Here is an 18,718-nt window from a genome sequence, read left to right as displayed (position 1 = left end):
AAAAAAAAAAAAAAAAAAAAAAAAAAAAAAAAAAAAAAAAAAAAAAAAAAAAAAAAAAAAAAAAAAAAAAAAAAAGAAATCGGACTCAATATGCTTGGTATGAGAATGATAGACTTGATTATTCAAAATTCATCTACATGTTTTTTTAGCAATACCCAAGTCATTAATTAAACCATTCATCCAAATAGCTTCCTTAGAAGCTTAAGTGATTATATTATGCTTTGGTGGTAGACAATGCAACGGTAGATTGCAATGTTGAACGTCGACAAATAGGTCCATCAGCCATAGTGGATAGATAACTAGTAGTGGATCGTTGCTTATCCAAATCACCAACATAGTCACAATCCACATTGCCAACTATGAGGTTGTTAAGATTATCTCTTGTTGAAACTTGATACCAACATCAATAGTACTAAGAATGTACCTAAGAATCCATTTGACAGTCTGACAATACTCTTTGTCAGGATTATGCATGTAACAACTCACCATGCTTATCGGTGTGTGACAGATCAGGTCGAGTACACACCATGGTATACATCAAAGCCCGAACAACAATTGTAGAAGGAACATTCTCCATAGGCATTTTATCATCATCGGAACCTGGACATATGGAAGCATTAAACTTGAAATGAGGAGTAAGTGGCGTACCGACACGTTTAGTTGAATTATTCCAACAAAATCTTATCAACACTTTGCGTAGATATTGAAACTAGGTCAACCAAACTGTACCTCTTCTTCGAGCTCACCCTATCTCTATTCCAAGTATTTTATTTGCTTTGCATAAATCTTTCATTTCAAATGTTTTAGAAAGCTAATCTTTGAGCTTATCAATCTCCACATGTCTCTTGGAAGCAATTAACATGTCACCAACATACAAGAGCAAATAGATAAACGATCCATCATTAAGGCACCGAAAATACACACAATGATTAAATTGATTGTGAGTATACTTATGCTCTACCATGAAGTGATCAAACTTCTTATATCATTGGCGAGGAGATTGCTTCAGCCCATACAAATATTTCTTCAATCTACATACCAAACGTTGTTGCCCAACTATGTGAAAACCAACTCGTTGTGCCATATATTTTTTTTCTTCCAAATTTCCATGCAAGAAAGCAGTTTTAAATCGAGTTGTGTAAGCTCAAGATTAAATTGAGCAACCAAAGCCAACACAATCCAAATGGAAGAATGCTTTACCACATGTGAGAAAATCTCATCGTAATCAATTTCATCCTTCTGTGCATAGCCTTTAGCCACAAGTCAAGCCTTATAACATATACTAGAAGAGTCTTCCATTTTTGCATAGTGACCTGAGGTGCAATTAGCGTGAGGTTGATGATGTACGTGTTAAAATATCACCACTAGCCCAATAAGGTTAAGCCCAACCATTGTATGAGTAATTATATTTATGTTAAGAAAATGATATAGGTAGTAATAAATTTAGGAAAATGCTTTATGGATTTTAGAAAAAGGTTAGAAATTTTAGGAATAGATGGGCTACTATCTAGTATACCCTCTACCCTACTTGTTAATCATTCCAAGAAATCTCAAGCAATACAAAGTAGTAGTTTCTACATAATGTTTTGTAAATCTCTTCTCGATTGATCTTAATAAAATGTGCGAGTGTTTCCTACGGAGAGTTGTGTTCAACAATCTGGGATCAGAGCGAGGTTAGTATAGGTATCTAATCTCTTGGAATTCTTAGTATGCTCTATGGTTGCAGCTCTGTCTGATCTTCCACATCAGAAATGATTTCTTGAGATTATTAATGTGTGAGTTTCATTTGTGTCGTGAGTAGTCTGTGACTCTACAAGTCTTGTGTCGAAAGAGCTTGTTTGGTATTATTGAGGTATAGCCAACACGATGGGTGATTTTCAAATCGTTGGAGAAATCAAGAAACTCAACAACAACAACAACCTACAACACGTGGGCAACATGCATGATGTCTCATTTTCAAGGATATGATCTTTGAGAGATCGTTGGCGGGTGTGAAACTACGCCGCTAGAGGATGATTCTAACGGCGCCTTACGCAAATGGAGAATCAAAGCAGACAAAACAATGTTTGCCTTGAAGACTACAATCGGAGAAGAGATGTTAGAGCATATTTGGGATGACAAGACACCGAAAGAAGCATGGGACACGTTCGTGATGTTGTTCTCAAAGAAGAATGATACGAGACTACAACTTCTGGAGAATGAGTTGTTGTCAATTTCACAACGTGACATGACGATTGCTCAGTACTTCCACAAGGTCAAGTCGATCTGTCGAGAGATTACTGAACTAGACCCGAAGTCCGCCATTGTAAAATCTCGAATGAAGAGGATTAGAATCCACAGATTGCGACCAAAATATAGAAGCTTTATTATTGCTATACAAGGATGACCCACTCAACCATCACTTGTAGAGTTCGAAAATTTGTTAGCCGGCCAAGAAGCTATGGCTAAGCAAATAGGAGGCATCACATTGAAGGGTGAAGAAGAAGCACTCTACACAAGTGAAAGCCGGTGCAATAATAATAGGTCATCTACCAAACGTGGATACAATGGTGACAAAAGAAGAAGTCACCAAGGAACTGTACAACCAGGGAGAGCTCAGAAGAACGATAACAATAACTCTCAAGGGAAGAGATTTGAAGGCATCTGCTACAATTGTGGAGAAAAGAGCCACATGTCCAGGGATTGTTGGTCTAAGAAAAAATCTGTTGCAAGCAATGCGGCAACATCCAAAAAGGAGATGGAGGATGAATGGGATGCAGATGTATTGTGTCTCATAGAAGAAGACGAGCTAGCACTCATGGTGATGATGGGAGAGCATATCGGTTACGAGGATGATTGGATCATTGATTCAAGATACTCAAACCACATGATTGACAATCAGAGTGATGCAATTGAAGCAGAGTGGCCCTCGGAGAAGGAAGTATTATTAAACTTGGACAACATTGAAGAAATTCTTCCACATAAGATGGGAGCAAATTGTACACTTTTTCTTAAATGCTGATGTACTTGAGGATCGAAGTGACAATGATATTAGTGAGCAAGAAGTGACTCAACCAAGCGAAACTAGTGAAAATGAAATACACCTCAACAACTCAAACGGTTGGAAAGAATCCAAAAGCCAAATCCAAAGTATGTCGATATAACTATTATAGAGGACGAAGTGAAAGAGCCAAAGATGTATGTAGAAGCATCACAAAATACGGCTTGACATCAGTCAATGGAGGAATAAATTATAGCCTTGGAGCAAAATCAAACTTGGGAACTAGTACCAAGACCAGAAGATGTCAAATCCATCTCTTGCAAGTGGGCTTACGAAATAATGTGTCTCTCAGATGGATCAATCGAAAGATACAAGACTCATTATGTAGCTCGAGTGTTCACTCAAGAATATGGACTAGGCTATGATGAAACGTTTAGTCCTGTGGCGAAGATAACTATCGTACAAGTTCCTCTAGTAGTTGTGGTAAATAAAGATTGGAAATTATGGAAAATGGATATGAAGAATGTTTTCTTGAACGATGAGTTAAATAGAGAGTTCTACATGGACCAACCGAAGAATTTCGAAAATGAAGTTGTAGTCATTGATCAATATATACAAAGTCCGAAGAAGCCTCATTTGGATGCGGCTCGGCGCACCTTGAGATATGTCAAAAGTATAATCAATTACGATCGTTTGTACAAAAGAAGCGAAGACTGCAAGCTAGCTGGATATAGTGATATTGACTATGTAGGAGACCACGATACTCAAAGATCAATCACTGGGTATGTATTCAAGCTCAGTTAAAGAACAATTTTTTGGTTTAACAAAAGACAAGCAACTGTATCATTGTCAACTAGAGAAGCAGAGTACAAAGTAGCGACGGGAGCAGCTCAGAATGTACATGGCTGAAACTTCTAATGAAAAATTGGCACCAGAAAGTTGACTATTCGATACCACTTCAATGCGACAACCAATCTGTGATTTGTTTAGTAGAAAATTCGATGTTTCATGGCAGAACAAAGCATGTGGAGGTGCACTGCCATATTATTAGAGACAAAGTCTTGAAGGAAGAATACAGATGATCAAATGGTAGACTTGTTTACAAAAGGGCTGAACACCAGCAAACATGAGGGTTTTTATTGTCAACTCAACATGGTGCAACGAATGAGGACTAGTGCTGAGCGGGAGTGTTAAAATATCACTACTAGCCCAATAGGGTTAAGCCCAACCATTGTATGAGTAATTATACCTGTTAAGAAAATGATTTAGGGATTTTAGGAATAAATTTAGGTATTTTAAGAAAAACGTTGAGAAATTTTAGGAAGCAATACAAAGTAGTAGTTTCTACTGTATTTTGTAAATCTCTTCTTGATTGGTTTTAATAAGTGTGCGATTGTTTCCCACCGAGAGTTCTGTTCAATAGTACCTAGATAAACGTAAGACATAGAATTAATATTACCTAAAGCTGTCAAGATATGAATTCTAAAGGGGATAAAGTACTCCTTGGAGGTATGTGTAAGGTCTAGGTAAATAAGAACTTGAAAATGGTAGTATAACCCTCCGACTAACTCTAGAAATAGTTTGAGCACATAACTTCAGATTTTGTCATAGGAATAAGTTTCAATAAAAGTTACAAGTGGGTTACTTATAAATTATCTTTAATACTCACTCTTATTACATTTTCTTATTCTTTTTGAGGTGACCAATAGATCACTAACCATGATGAGGTATGCGTCAAGCAGTGTAGTTGTAGAGGGGACCGTTGACCTAAGTCCTATGTTTACTTGTATATATGTATATATATATACATATACATACATATATATAAAATACACACAATTAGTTAATCTAAAATGGTAAAACAAAATCTAGCATTAATGTTAAAATAAAACAAAATGCAATAGCTCCATTAAAGTTTTACTAGTTGTTACGATTGTTAAGAATGTTGGGGGCATTATTGTTGAAATGCAATATTAAGATTATGATAATGAAAATAAAAAACAGGTTTAGAATTTTTGCAAAATTTAATCCATTTTTTAAGCTGTTACCGCCCTTAATTTATGGGAAAAAAAAAAAAAAAAAAAAAAACTTAAAAGCACTGATCTTTTTCTTCGGTGGATTAGTTGGAAAAGGATGCAGTTGACGACTGTGCCTAGATAAGTCGATCGTCAAAGATCGGCTCTCTAATACCGCCGCTGGGAGAACCGAAGCCTCATTCCATTGAAATAATTCCTCTGATATAGACTGTTCTTACTTCAGTGTTAAGAACGGGAAAGGGGAAAGGAGTATATACAGACATCTGGGTTTCATCTTCCTCGTTCAAGCGTCAATGTCACTCCTCAATCAACTCTTCAACAGAGGCGTCTTTGCGGGCAAATGGTCAGCTTTCGATTTTTCTAATTCTAAACCTCCTCACTATTCCATTAACTATGCTTGAATTTGGTTTCGGATCCTCAGCATTACTTAGAATTCATCTGGGATTGTTATCTTTCCGGGGATTTTTTGTTTGTTGGAGATCTTTTTGTGTCGTTAATTTACCAAACCCAACACCCACAAACGAAATTTCTGTTGAGATTTTGCACAAATTTTCGTTCGGCTAAACTTCGACAAAATAATATATCGACCAGTTTTCCAGTTTTTGTATAATTTCGGCAATTGAATTTTGATTCGTAGTCTTCTACCTTTATCATCTCTCGATTAGACTGGGGTTTTTCCGCACAATTTCATGTCAAAATCTATAATCAAACAAGTACTTGTAAACAGATAGCATCCCTTGCATTTTTCTGGGAATGAAAGGTCTAATATATATTGGGTGTTTTGTAGCAAAACTTGCTTGAGCTTGGCAATCTCGCGGATCAAGCTGCTGCAGAATAAGAGGGATCTACAGCTGAAGAATATGCGCAAGGAGATCGCACAATTCTTGCAGACGGGACAGGAACCAATAGCTCGGATTCGGGTACCCTTTAGAATTTTGAGATCTGTAATGTCTGTCAGTTCTATTGTTTGTTTTACTATCCCGTAAAATAACATGTGTAGTTATCTGTTTTGGCAGGTGGAGCATGTAATACGGGAACAAAACATATGGGCAGCATATGAAATTCTAGAGTTGTTTTGTGAATTTGTTCTTGCTCGTGTCCCCATCATCGAAAGCCAGAAGTAATCTATAGCTCAAAAGTTGTTTTGCGAAATTTTTTTGCTTCTTGGAGTTTCTATTTATATGTTGGTTCACATAAATTGGAACTCCCTTGGTACAATGGATATCTGATGATTCTTAGCATTTGGATCTTTAAATAAGTCATGAAGCTCTTGTTTAACTGGGTCATCTCCATTAATTTTTTGTTTGTCCCTATTAAAAGTTAATTAACTATGAAACTAACTTCTAACTGATATGTGGTTCTGAAGCTTACTTGTGATCCCCAGTCATAACCTTCTCTGTTTGTGTTGGACTTCAATATCGATTGATGCGTCCTTTACATTTTCCGGTGCATCTTTGGGCTGGGTTATGTTGTAGAATTATAAATTATGTGGTGCTTTCTTTGGTGCTGATGTCTAATTTAATAGTCTTGAGAAAATCTGTTAGCTGCAAAGTTATTTCAGTTACACTGTTCTAAGCTACGAAAGAACAAAGTGGTACCTGTTCATGCAATCAAAGGAACTAGTGTCGTGTCTATCCACCAAATTTATTCACTCAATTTTCTTGTCAGTACTAAGTTGTAATTGACATAATTTTCAACGGTAGTATGTATTTGTGAGTTCTCTTGGATAATTATGATAGGAACATCAGTAGGAATATTATTAGGGTATAAAGGGTTTATTAGTAATTAGTTAGGAAGATTGTTAGGGTATTTGATTCTAAATAGAGGGAGTAGGAAAAGAGGAAGTTAGACAATTGTTTAGTGGTTCGGGCTTCGGTGGCATCTCAAGAAAGTGGAGGTTCAAAAGTACCTCAAATACTTGGGAGTTGTCTTGCTGTTCTGTTATCTTTCATATTTCAATGTACTTCGGTTCTATCAAATTGTTGTTAAGATTAGTGTTCCAATGCTATGATGTGAAGATGAGTTCTATTAATTTGCTTGGTTTGATTTGATGCATGTGTTTTTCATTATTTGCTTAGAAACCTGTAGCCATGGCTCATCATTAAAAAAATGGTGAGGTTAATCTGTTGAGTCCTTTTCGTGCAGACCATACTAGGGGCCTTTTATGTGAATGTTCTTACTTTGTGCATTTTGTTTGTCCGTAACTAACTATTAAATTTACAATAACAGAGAATGTCCAGTCGAACTGCGGGAGGCTATTGCGAGCATAATATTTGCTGCTCCTAGATGTTCTGACCTTCCAGATCTACTGCAGTTGAAGAATTTGTTTGCTGTCAAATATGGGAAAGAATTTGTCTCTGCTATTTCTGAGCTTCGTCCTGACTCCGGTGTTAATCGATCAGTTGAGTGTGTCTCAAGTTTATCGTGAGCAGTAGTAATGTTTGTTTTTTTTAGAATAAAAGCGAAATGGTTCATTCAATTCTTTGTTTTCATTTCAGATTATTGAAAAGCTTGCAGTGAGTGCGCCTCCTGGAGAACTAAAGCTCAAGGTCATGAAGGAGATTGCAAAAGAACATGGACTCGACTGGGATTCTTCCTCCACTGCTTCTGAATTTAGTAAAACCCACGAAGATCTGCTGGTATGATTCCCAATTTGATTTTGGTGTTGATTGATCTGAAACACATTCATAGTACTATAGCGAAGTTATAAATGACATATATTCTTGCTTCTGGAAACAATTATTCCATTCTACTGACTGCATATTTCTCCATCCTTTCCCTCATATATTGGCATGATATTTCTAACTGCTGTTCCTGAAAAGCCTGAAAGGAACCGAGATTTGAACTACAGAGCTGAATTGGAAAATGCTTGTATTGGAATGAAAATGGTCTAGATTCTATGATTTTTGAGGGATCAAGAGCTCTCCTTTCTCCAGGGGATCCTCTATAAGCTTCGAACAAAACTCTGTGGCCCACCCCTGTTTTCCTATCCGTAACTGTCCTATCCGTAACTGTCCTATCCGTAACTGTCGAACCCTAACAAATTGCTGACGCACGGCTCAAAAACAGTAAGATTAACAAGTTAACTAATTCGTTCACAGTACTAGAGATTACAACTTAATTATGTTGAAAATTTTTGTTCTGTCTGCTGAAAAGAAGAATATCATTATATGAGACCCTCAATCGTGAGTACGTGCATTACGAGAGGTAGTAAGGAAAAGGACCACCAGACAATTAGTTGGTGGAACGCTCGTACCAGTGGCTGGAGGTGAGGACTAGCAATTGGAGGGAAGTATTCTGTCTTGGGAGGGTGACTTTTCTTTTGAATAGAACCGTGTTTTAGGGGCTGAGAGGTTACCAGCCATCTTGAAATTGGCTGGGAGTTTGTTTGGGTTCTTTGGGTTATTATGAACTTTGTATCTGTTTTTTAAATTTAATCAAGTTGTAAGGGAGGCAACTTACACATTATACACCTACTTTTGACTAACTAGTTTGTCAAGTTCAACCTTAAATATTCAATGTTATCAATTTGAACCCTGAACTTTAAATAGATTGCACAATTAGTATCCTCGAGTTCAAAGTTACATTTTTAGAATATTTGTGGCTGGCTATGAGCATTTTGTGACTAAACTAATCTAGTTTTACGAGAATTAAATCTTCATGTTGGGTACTTTTAGCTTGATCTGAGCAACACACTCACACTAAATGAAGTTTATTGTCATGGTAACTTATTCTGTTCTTGATGGTCTATTCTGTGGCCTTTGTCATGGGATATGCAGGGTGGACCAAAGGTAGTACATGGAGCGGCAGCGTCTCAAGCTCCCTCTCAATATAGCTCGTCCAATCCTTCCACTCCTTATGGAGAATCGCCCGTTGTGTCTGTTGTAGAAAAGCAAGAACCTGAATGCCACCATACATTCACTCGAACCAGCAATAGCGCAAGTGATATCAAACCGGGACCTAAGAATTTTGATGTCAAACCAGAAGTCGCTTCTAAATTAGATATAAGACCACCTCCATCTGATGTATTAGAGAAAGCCAGAGCTGCCATTGCTTCAGCCGAACGTGCCACTGCAGCAGCCCGAGTTGCTGCCGAGCTAGCCAATGTCAACCTTGGAGCAATGAAGCTTGAAGGAGGAGGACAAGCTTCTGAGTGCTGAAGAGAAAAAGAAGGTAATTGATACATTGTTTGATACTGGACTGGTGCATAAATTGTGTTTGAAGTTAATCGGGTGTCCAAAGATTGAAGAGTGGAGAGTGGGTCAATCCATAAGTGAAACCAAATCCGTGTAATTAATAGAGTTGCAAGGAAAATTTAATTCCAAGTATTTGTAAAATACTAAAATTCTTTGGTGATTATGGTGAAGTTCTAATGGTGCAGCAGTTTGATATAAATGCAACATTAGAGGAAAATAAGTTTGCTTAATTTAAGATAAGTTGCAGACTGAGGAAGGGTAAAGTATTCGCAATGTTCTTCCTGAAAGTATGAGCATCCATTGTAGAAATACTCATAAGTTTGGTTGAGAAATTGTGGATTGCCATCAGTTTTTGGTTAAAATGAAGCACCGTTGCCACTGTGTTTTATCCCAAGATCAACAGCGCGTGAAAATCTCTCTAGTATTTGAGTTCAAATCGGCCGATAAGTCCTCGACTTTGGGCCCCATGTTACAATTTTTTTTGTAGGTTTTTTCGGTGGTTGTTTTGACTGATTTTTCCTCGGTACTAATGGTGGTGTCACCATCAAATTGGTTTCAGTATCAAGATCTAGTTGCAACTCGATCTTTTTCGAGGAACTTTGCTGTCGTGAATGCTCGGGTCATCACTGGTTTATGTGAGGTTGAAGAACAATCCAATCTTTATTTTGTTGGCATGACAAGAATGAGTGTTTCAGTCATGCAGAGAAGCATTAGAAGACTACGATTTTATTTAGAATTTAACAAAGGTTAAGCAAGTTGATATTGTAAAAAATATGAAAAAAGTTTAAGGGAATCTTTAATCTTATTACTCTAACTCCTCTAACTCCTCCAAAAGCGGAATCTTCTCTATAAAGCCTTTCTGGTTATAACTTCAACCCAAAGTCAAGCTTGTGGGAACTTATTGAAAGAAAATATAACACCTCAGTCCAATTGGTATATATTCTTTAAAAAATTATTTATATGTTTTAAGCTTTCAAAATTTTGTTGAGAGCCTTAGGGTGAGTCTCAAAGAGGTGTAGAAGGGACAAGTACTCAAAATGACTCGAGAAACATAGAAAAAATAAAACAGAATAGAAATTGTACAACTTCATGTAACTGTACAAAATTTAGGAAGCAATATTTGTAGGGATGACTTAGATGACGCATGCTAGTAAAATCAACCTTAGAAGGTTGGTTTCGATATAACATGTGCCTAGATAAACGGGATAATTGTGAGAATAAATACACTAGATGTAGAAATAATTGAATTGCTCCTTGCATGTTGATATGTATCCTTTCTACACTAATTGTACATAATTATGTTGAATCAGTGGTTGGAAATTTGTGTCTATGCTTGGAGCGTTTGATGGATGTTACTGTTCCATTGGACATATGTATGATTGACTAAGAATAGCTCCAGGTGGTTGAATGTTGATTCTCCGTATAGAAGATTAGTAGTAGAGATGCTTTAAAACTATGCTGTGAGAGAGCACTAAATTGATGACATTTACCCTTATTTAGATCGATTCTCATAAAATAGTTTTTTTTGTTCCAAAAACTAGACATAATTTACCGGCTATCTTAAAAATTTTGAAGAAAAATAACTCGGGGAAGATCAATCATGAGCATGTAAGTAGCACATGGATCAATTATAAGAAGTACCGGTAGGAGTAAATTTTTTTCAAGACCCAAAGATTTTTTATTTATTTATTTATTTATTTTTATTTTCTTTCTATTTAAAAACATAGGTTCATACATATTTACTATTAATATATTAAAGTAGGATTTATACAGAATCATTTCAAATACAAAATAAGGAGTGGACTTAAAAGAACACCTCAAAATATACTAAAGTAAAGATGTTTATGGCACTCACTCCAAACGCTCCCATCCACGACTGTTTGTCAGTTATCTGAAAAAAATGATAAATATGGAGTGAGCAAAAAATTCAGTAAATAGCCTATTTGTAAGCTCTTAATCACGATCTTAAGCTAGGATATCACTTCTGATTATGTTTTCAGGGCTGGGTACTTACCGCTTATCTTATTATATGTATCCTGAAAACCTTTCCTTAAAATAATCTTTAATTCTCTCTCCATGAGCACAAGAGTGGTGCTATCATGATCGTGTCATCTTGCTATGGAATCGTGGTTTAGGGTGTCATAATCGCACTCTTGCGATAGCAAGATAACGATTGTGCGGCACTTGTTCTAACCAAGTGAACAAGTTATCCGTGAGAATTTCAAATGTCGGGGACAACATCGACGTATGTTTGGGCCTCGAGTCACGTTGTGAGAAAAGATTTAGAAAATGTGAGGAGGAAATACATTTGAAAATGATTTGAAGAATTGAATAAAGCAACCATATAGCAGATAAAGAAATACCACAACTTAAAAATAACATATAACAAGTAGGAAGAAGTAACAATTAGTCGTACCCCCCTATAGTACATTTTGGGGCATTTTAGTCCTGGCGGGTGTAGACATAATTTTGGTAAACGATCATACGCCCCCGTATTGACCCAACGTGAAATGGTAAAGGCCTACCTAGTATGAAAGCATGTAAAATGAGTTTGGAATAGGCATGCAACCATGGACAACACGTCCAGGACAAGCAAGAGTAGGACATTTGTCATGTGACCATAGACAACAAACCTTGACCAGCATAACCGTGACACATGACATCTCATCTAAGTTAGGAGAAGATGATGCCCTTCATAGCATCGTGCTCATGATACAAAACATAGGGCATCCCACCTAAAAGAGGAATAGGGGCCTCATAGTACACCTCGTGATAGGAGATAATGGTTACTTTCGAGTATGAATCCAAACAACTTATTTATCATGCTATTCAAATAATCCTAGATCCTAGGTACGTTCTTGGTACATGGATTGTTGCTGAAACTAGGCTTGTACACAATACCATGGGGGGGGGGGCTTAAAGCTTAATGGTTTTAGTTTAGGTAAAGGTTAAAGGGCAGCCTAACGTAGTCCGATGAGCGTAAAAGCTTGCTAGTACCTTGATAACATCATTATAAGATCATGTAAGAAGTTTCATGTTGCATGGGTGTCTTAAAAGTCGTGAAATGAGGTATGTTTGCAAGAAGGGTATAATGGTCATTTTACGTAGTTTCTTGGTTTAGCTACTTAATCTTGTCTAATGACCACCAAAATTAGTATACAACCTCAAAATGATATAATATAATCAGAGTTAAAAATTCATACGCAATGGAGTTGGTCTAGTGGTTCAATTAATGTTACTTAAATCCCAAGTAATTTGCTTGGTTCAAGGCCTTAACTCACCATTTTAAGTGTTTTTTTTTTTTTGGTAACTTACCTAGTGAGTCTAGTTTCTAGAAACATTGAGAACTTTGTGAGAACCAACCAGGAAGGAATTCAATTTGATAAAAAAAAAAACCAAGGAGGAATAGAAATTTGGGCTCACAAAATTGAGAATGTTTCTAAAAATTCTTTACCCCTTCTTGACCATTTTTTCCATTTGAGTACCTTAAAATTCTTCCTTTAAGAAATAAAAAGTTCCGTAAAAATTGGAAAAAGTTTCATTTTCTCATTTCTTTCCCCCAATTTTCCTTTGTTATTTACCCGTACAATTTCGTAGGAATTATACTTCGCCTCTTTCTGGAGGCCTTAGGTTCTTGGGTGTTACACAATTAGAACATGGGCATATGATTAGAAATCATATTTAAGAATCAATTAGCTAGATAGTTTACAATTTTATAGATTTCGCTGGTAGAGAATTCGGATAGGTTTAACATGTTTATGAGCTTTCCAACATACTTAGATTTATTTTATCTCCGTATTTTGCATGTTGAGCATGATGTCTGTTGTTATTATTGTCCTGAGATGCATGCATGTCAAGGGGTTTGGAAACTTGTTTATGTCCACCGAGATTCACTATTTCTTTAGATTCACAGATAAAAGAGGTCAAATGCCCACTCTTAGTTTACTCCCCGCTTTGGACGATTGCATTGTGCCCTAGAGTTTCTATTACACTTGTTTTGAGATTATGAACCACTGTTTTATTTTACTATGGTACTACAACTAGAACCTAATTATAGGTTCCCATTATCTTCTTTGGGTTGACCAGGTACCTTGTAGGGATGATTGGGGTGCAACCTTTATTCGTGACTAGCCAATACAGGTTAAGGTTTATTTGCACATATAGCTCAGTTTTCAACCTTAGTGAGTTCCAGGAGTCATAGGAGGTAAGTTACTGAGATAGTTTACTTTTATAGTCTAAGAGGTGGCATGAACAGGTCAATTACTATCTCCGCCCAAAAGGGTGATGTAACATGCCAGTTATTGTTTTCGTCTCAAAAGGTGATGCAACAAGTAGTTATAACCGGCTACCACTAGAGAGAATTCTCTGATTTGGATTTAGTAAATAGCTAGATGTGGAGTACATATATTACTTTAGAGCAAAAGGGCTCCTCCATACTTAATAGACTTACCCTAGGCCTAACCTTGCGAGAATACAAGTTGTGGGGCATATTGACTCGAGGTGCATTTCACACCAGTATTATGATGGACCTAGACATACATAAAACATAGGAGGAATGTATAGGGTTTTGGTATGTAGAGACCAAAAAGGTTAGTACATACATTGAGCCTCAGTTCGGCTAACTCTAACGGTAGTTATGTGTAACTTCAGATTTCGTGTATAGGAATAAGTTTCAGCGAGAGTCTACAAGTATGATGAATATTTTTATACTCTCTTCCTAAATTTCATGATTTGAGGTGAGCATTAAAACAGTAGTCACGGTCGAGGCATGCTGGGCCATGCAGTTGTGGAAGAGACCTTGTTGACCCGAGTCTTTTGAGTCTTTTGTTTATTTGTACACGATATTTGTAACCCTTCCATTTGTAAATGATCTTTGTATTTTAATGAGTGTGTGTGGGAATGTATGCATTTAAATTGTGTTATTTTAATGTATTTATTTACTTGCCTGATGTCTTTCATTTTAAAAGCGAAAAAAATTTATCATCTTTTTATAACTCATTCATCACGACCGTTCGTATTTTTATGTGTCGAAAATCGAGTGGTGATACTTTAGAGATCATATTTAGATCCGAGTGTGTTTGTATATTAATGGTAAATATTTTTTGTTTGAATAATTGATAGTTAGGTTTTTTTTTTTTTGCTACTTTACCCCACTGTAAATATATGTAAATTATGAATGTTTCCTTTATTCTTATTAATAACATAAATATATTTTATGTAATAAATACTTTTTTATATAAATTAATTTGTTTTGATAATAACATGTGAATTGAGTTCATGGATAAGTGGGCATCACAAATTGGTATAAGAGTCTAGAAGATTATAGGTTTTGTAAACTGGATAGAATAGATAGTGAATCATGATCAGGCAAGTGATGTATGAGTATGTTGATTAAATTCATATGTGTTAAGATTGAGTTATAGGAATTTGTTGGGGAGTAGATTGATTCATCAATAGAAGTTAAAGGGAAGCTGATTTAATTTTATTAAAAATTATAAGAATGCCTTTAATATAAGATCAAAAACTCTACTTGCGTAGAAACGGTAGCTTTCAAGCATCCTTAGTTGAATTATGATAGCGTGTGAAGGCGTATATCAAAATGCATAAAAATATTTGAAGTGTTGGTAAAGTAACGACCCAAAATTTTCTACTAAATTTAAGGTCGCTACTGTATACGTACCACAAATATTGAATGCGGAAGACTTCATTAAAATTTCATAAAACATAACCTTTATCTTAAAACACAGCCATGGACTTACATGTTTCGAAAACATCTTTAAAACGACATAACAAAAGACTAAATAAAATATATAAGCGTTTAAGTTAAAAACATCCTATTCTAGCGTAAGTCTAAGAAAATAAATACCACTATCCTATGCATGTGCCATGGTCTCGAATTGCGATGGGTCGTCAGGCGTACAAGAATGCCTTGCCTTAACCTGAAAAAAATGTAGTAGCACATGGGTTGAGTATTTAAAGAAATACTCAGTAAGTGATCCCACTATTGGGGTTAAATGCAACAATCACATGCAATGAGATGATGAGACCTATCTTTCATTCCGTTTTCCCACGGTGCTGTCTTAACGGGTAATTTTGGACGTGTACCATATACTCTACACACAGCCCATACGTGCGAGTATGGGCTTACCAGTTAGTTCGCACACTGCTGGGCCACCTTCCTTATCCGATGGGCATACTCTGGGAGCCCCTTAGACCGGACACCCGCTAGAACTAGTAACCGTCACGGCAGCGCTATGCAAAGCATAACGATCGTTGTCCTGCCATTGGATGTACGTGTCCGTACCCTCGTGATGGGATAGGGGTATTCCCCCAAATGCATGAGCACACATAATGCATGAGGTCCTAGAACTTTTCCATTTTCATTATCCTTTAATACAACCCCGCTAACATTATGTATATATCATATCATTTTCATATCGTTTCAATTATCGTTCATCATTCATGTCATATCGTTTCTAATTCTTCGGTTCTCAAATCTTACATAATTCTAACGGGGTTATATTTCATGTCATTTATCGTAATTTCATGTCATTCATATCATGCTGTATACACACAATTCAAGAGATCTAACATAACGTTCTATGCTTTTAACATAACATTTCATCATATACACACTATACCATGACATATTGCATCACAATGTATCATATCATAAACAAGTCATAACGTAAACACTTCATAGTCGTACTCTAACTTATCATAGGCTTAACGTTCTTAGACCTATCACAGACATATCATTACATGAATGTACCTTAGTCATCTCATCACAAGAACTTAACCTAACGCTATTGCTCTATCAATCCTAACACCATCGTTCTATCAATCTATCACAAACCTATCCCTTTCTACCCGTAACCTAACCGTATTCTTCCATCAATCTCTCTTATACATATCACTCCGATACGTAACCTAACCTTAACGTTTCATGAACGTATTTTACTCCTATCGTTACATTTCATTTTGTGCATTCTTCTTGTATCCTATCTCAAACATATTCTTGAACACATCGTACCATAATTATTTTCATACAATTCACATAGTATAACATATAGGAAGAATATAGATCCACAGACAATTCACACATATCAATATATATGACACATGCAGAACCACAAGGCACGTGTCAACATAAAAAATAACCATGCCGATAGTAAGGTCACTTACTTGGTTAGCTTAGGTTGATGTTCCGTCGTTATCCTTAATGAAAGTCCATTGAAATCCAAGTCAACCTATGTGAGCCCATGACATCAGTTTCAAGTTTGAATTTCTACAAAATTGTTTCTCTAATTTATGTTGATCTATGTGTTATACTTCATGCGAACGTTACCGTCTTTGCCTGAGTTAGGTCTTGAAATATTTATATATGTTTGTTATAATATTATTTTCATACAAACCATTTAATACCCATTAAAATTTTCCAGATATTCTATTTTCTATCGGGGTGTTTAATACCCTTGAACATTCTCCTCCAGATAATTTCAATTATATTCACAATCTTCCTTTTCTGTCTCTTAGTGTGTTTCCCTTCTTTTTATTATCCCTCTTTGTTTGTTTGAGGATGACGTTTAATATCATTAAATAAAATAGGAGGAAAACTACTAACCTCTTCAAATGCAATATTTTTTCTAGCAAAATATCTATTACTAGCAAAATATCTCTTACTACAAAACTAAATCTGAACATTTTTGTGTTTGTTTTGGCAGGAGAGAAGAAATTCTGATAAATCTATTTAAATCTTTCTTTATACTTTTGTTGGTTACCTTTTTAATTAGGTTAGCAATTACTTTTGGCCAATTGAATAGATTCTATTTTTTTCTACTATAGATGATGACGTAGCTTTCTAACCGGTAAATTGCTAAAAAAAAAAACTAAATAATTAGATGAAAGAAGAGAGATCTGAGATACAACTTACCTAGAAATCTCAAATCTCTCTCCCATGTAAATCTTGATATCTCTAATAACTCATCTCCAAACATTTGTGTTTTCTCAAATCTGGAGAGAAAGGAGAGGATAATGGTTTTTATTTACTTATTTATTAATTTTTTTTTTTTTACCTAATAATAATAATTTATTTATTTATTTATTTGTGCCCTTACATAAGTAGAGTACCAAATCTTTGCAAATAGAGGGTAAATGAGAAAATTAATATGACTAGGAGAGTTCAAATAGAGAAGTGGTTAAACTTTTTAGTGAGTTTCAGTTTTTTTTTTTTTTTTTTAAACAGATTTTCAAGCTCTCTTATGAGGGTCATACATCGTGATTACTTTTATAATCGTTTTGAATTTTTTTGTTAATAAAGTTGTAGAAGAAGAATTTTTCATAACCCTTCAATTACCATTTTTTTAAGTATTCTTATAATGGAGCTAAAGTATTAAAGAGGATTCTCTTGCAATCTTCTCCCGAATAAGAGAAACAATCATATATGTAAAATGGGTAGCTAAACAAATATGTAAATTATTAATAGCAACTCTTTAGTGAATCGAAATTACACCAGTCAACCTGCTTAATTACATCGAACTCTTCTTTTTTCCACCTCTCTACTTTAAGTTATTCTTCTTAGTCTGTTTTTCCTTTTGCTTTCATTAGTTGGCGAATTAGGGTGCCTCTTTCTTTTCTTCAACCCCTTTGGTTTCACGCCTCCTTTTGCTTTCATTATATTTCATTTTTAATTGTTTATTTTCTCTCATTTAGGGCAGGGCGGAAGAGAGGTCATTCCTGCTCCTAGGCAACTATTATTGGATACTCAACAATTCACATGTCATTCCCAACAAATTTGCCGTTAGAATTACTGCAACAAAATGCTTCAACAATTGGTGTAAACTTGTCAAGATTGCTTCTAGGTTTACTATAATTTCATGGTTAGCATAGAACTTCTACCCAATAGAATTTATTGGGTACATAACTCGGTTGAATTTATGAAATTTGATCCCCTTTTTATGTTCAAACCACAATAGACTATTTCATGCTTACTACTTAGAATAAATGAATCAACTAATGGTGTAAGGCTAGGTTGGGTAATGTGAATTCTGCTAAGGTGGATTATAATGATCGGGAGTCTTACCTTAATTTTGAAGAATACTATTACTATCGATTTCAGCTTTAATTTTTTTTTTCCTTCTAATCAAATTATAGCTTTAAAGAAACATATTACATTAGGTAATTTTTCTACATGTGCTGGATGGTTCCTTTTTTTTAGTCTTGGTGTATCTTCCAGCTCTATTTGGTGCCACTGTGTGTAGGTGAATTGTTGGCTGATTTGTTTTTCCTCGAGTTTGAAGGACTTTGGAAGAGGTTTGTAGTCTATCAGGCTTGCGGAGGACTGCTTTATAGCTGAATTCAAGCTCTTCTTTTTTGTTAGTATAGCATCTCAAGAGATATTTCAGATGTTATACGAACATCTTTGAGCTAATGCCCATGCAGCCCAACCAGTCCTTCCTCCTGTCAAATTCTCATGCAGCCCAACCAGACACATGCTAAGACCCCTT

General features: G+C 35.7%; 1 protein-coding gene across 2 annotated transcripts; it reads left to right on the top strand.

Annotated features, from left to right (window-relative positions):
• The first annotated feature begins 5,099 nt into the window (after positions 1–5,099).
• LOC111470489 (IST1 homolog) lies at positions 5,100–9,440 on the top strand. 2 transcript variants are annotated; one of them, XM_023116041.1, is made up of 6 exons: positions 5,100–5,359; positions 5,804–5,936; positions 6,033–6,136; positions 7,246–7,417; positions 7,515–7,655; positions 8,796–9,440. In XM_023116041.1, the coding sequence occupies exons 1-6, from the start codon at positions 5,310–5,312 to the stop codon at positions 9,174–9,176; spliced, it is 981 nt and encodes a 326-aa protein (XP_022971809.1). In that variant the 5' UTR covers positions 5,100–5,309; the 3' UTR covers positions 9,177–9,440. The 2 variants fall into 2 exon arrangements, with proteins under 2 accessions (XP_022971809.1, XP_022971810.1); XM_023116042.1 differs by lacking the exon at positions 5,100–5,359 and adding an exon at positions 5,391–5,484.
• Positions 9,441–18,718: the final 9,278 nt, after the last annotated feature.

Source organism: Cucurbita maxima, unplaced genomic scaffold (genome assembly GCF_002738345.1).
Source record: "Cucurbita maxima cultivar Rimu unplaced genomic scaffold, Cmax_1.0 Cma_Scf00045, whole genome shotgun sequence".
NCBI classification, from domain to species: Eukaryota; Viridiplantae; Streptophyta; class Magnoliopsida; order Cucurbitales; family Cucurbitaceae; genus Cucurbita; species Cucurbita maxima.
Note: the sequence above shows the minus strand (reverse complement) of the source record. Positions and strands in the feature narration are given on the sequence as shown.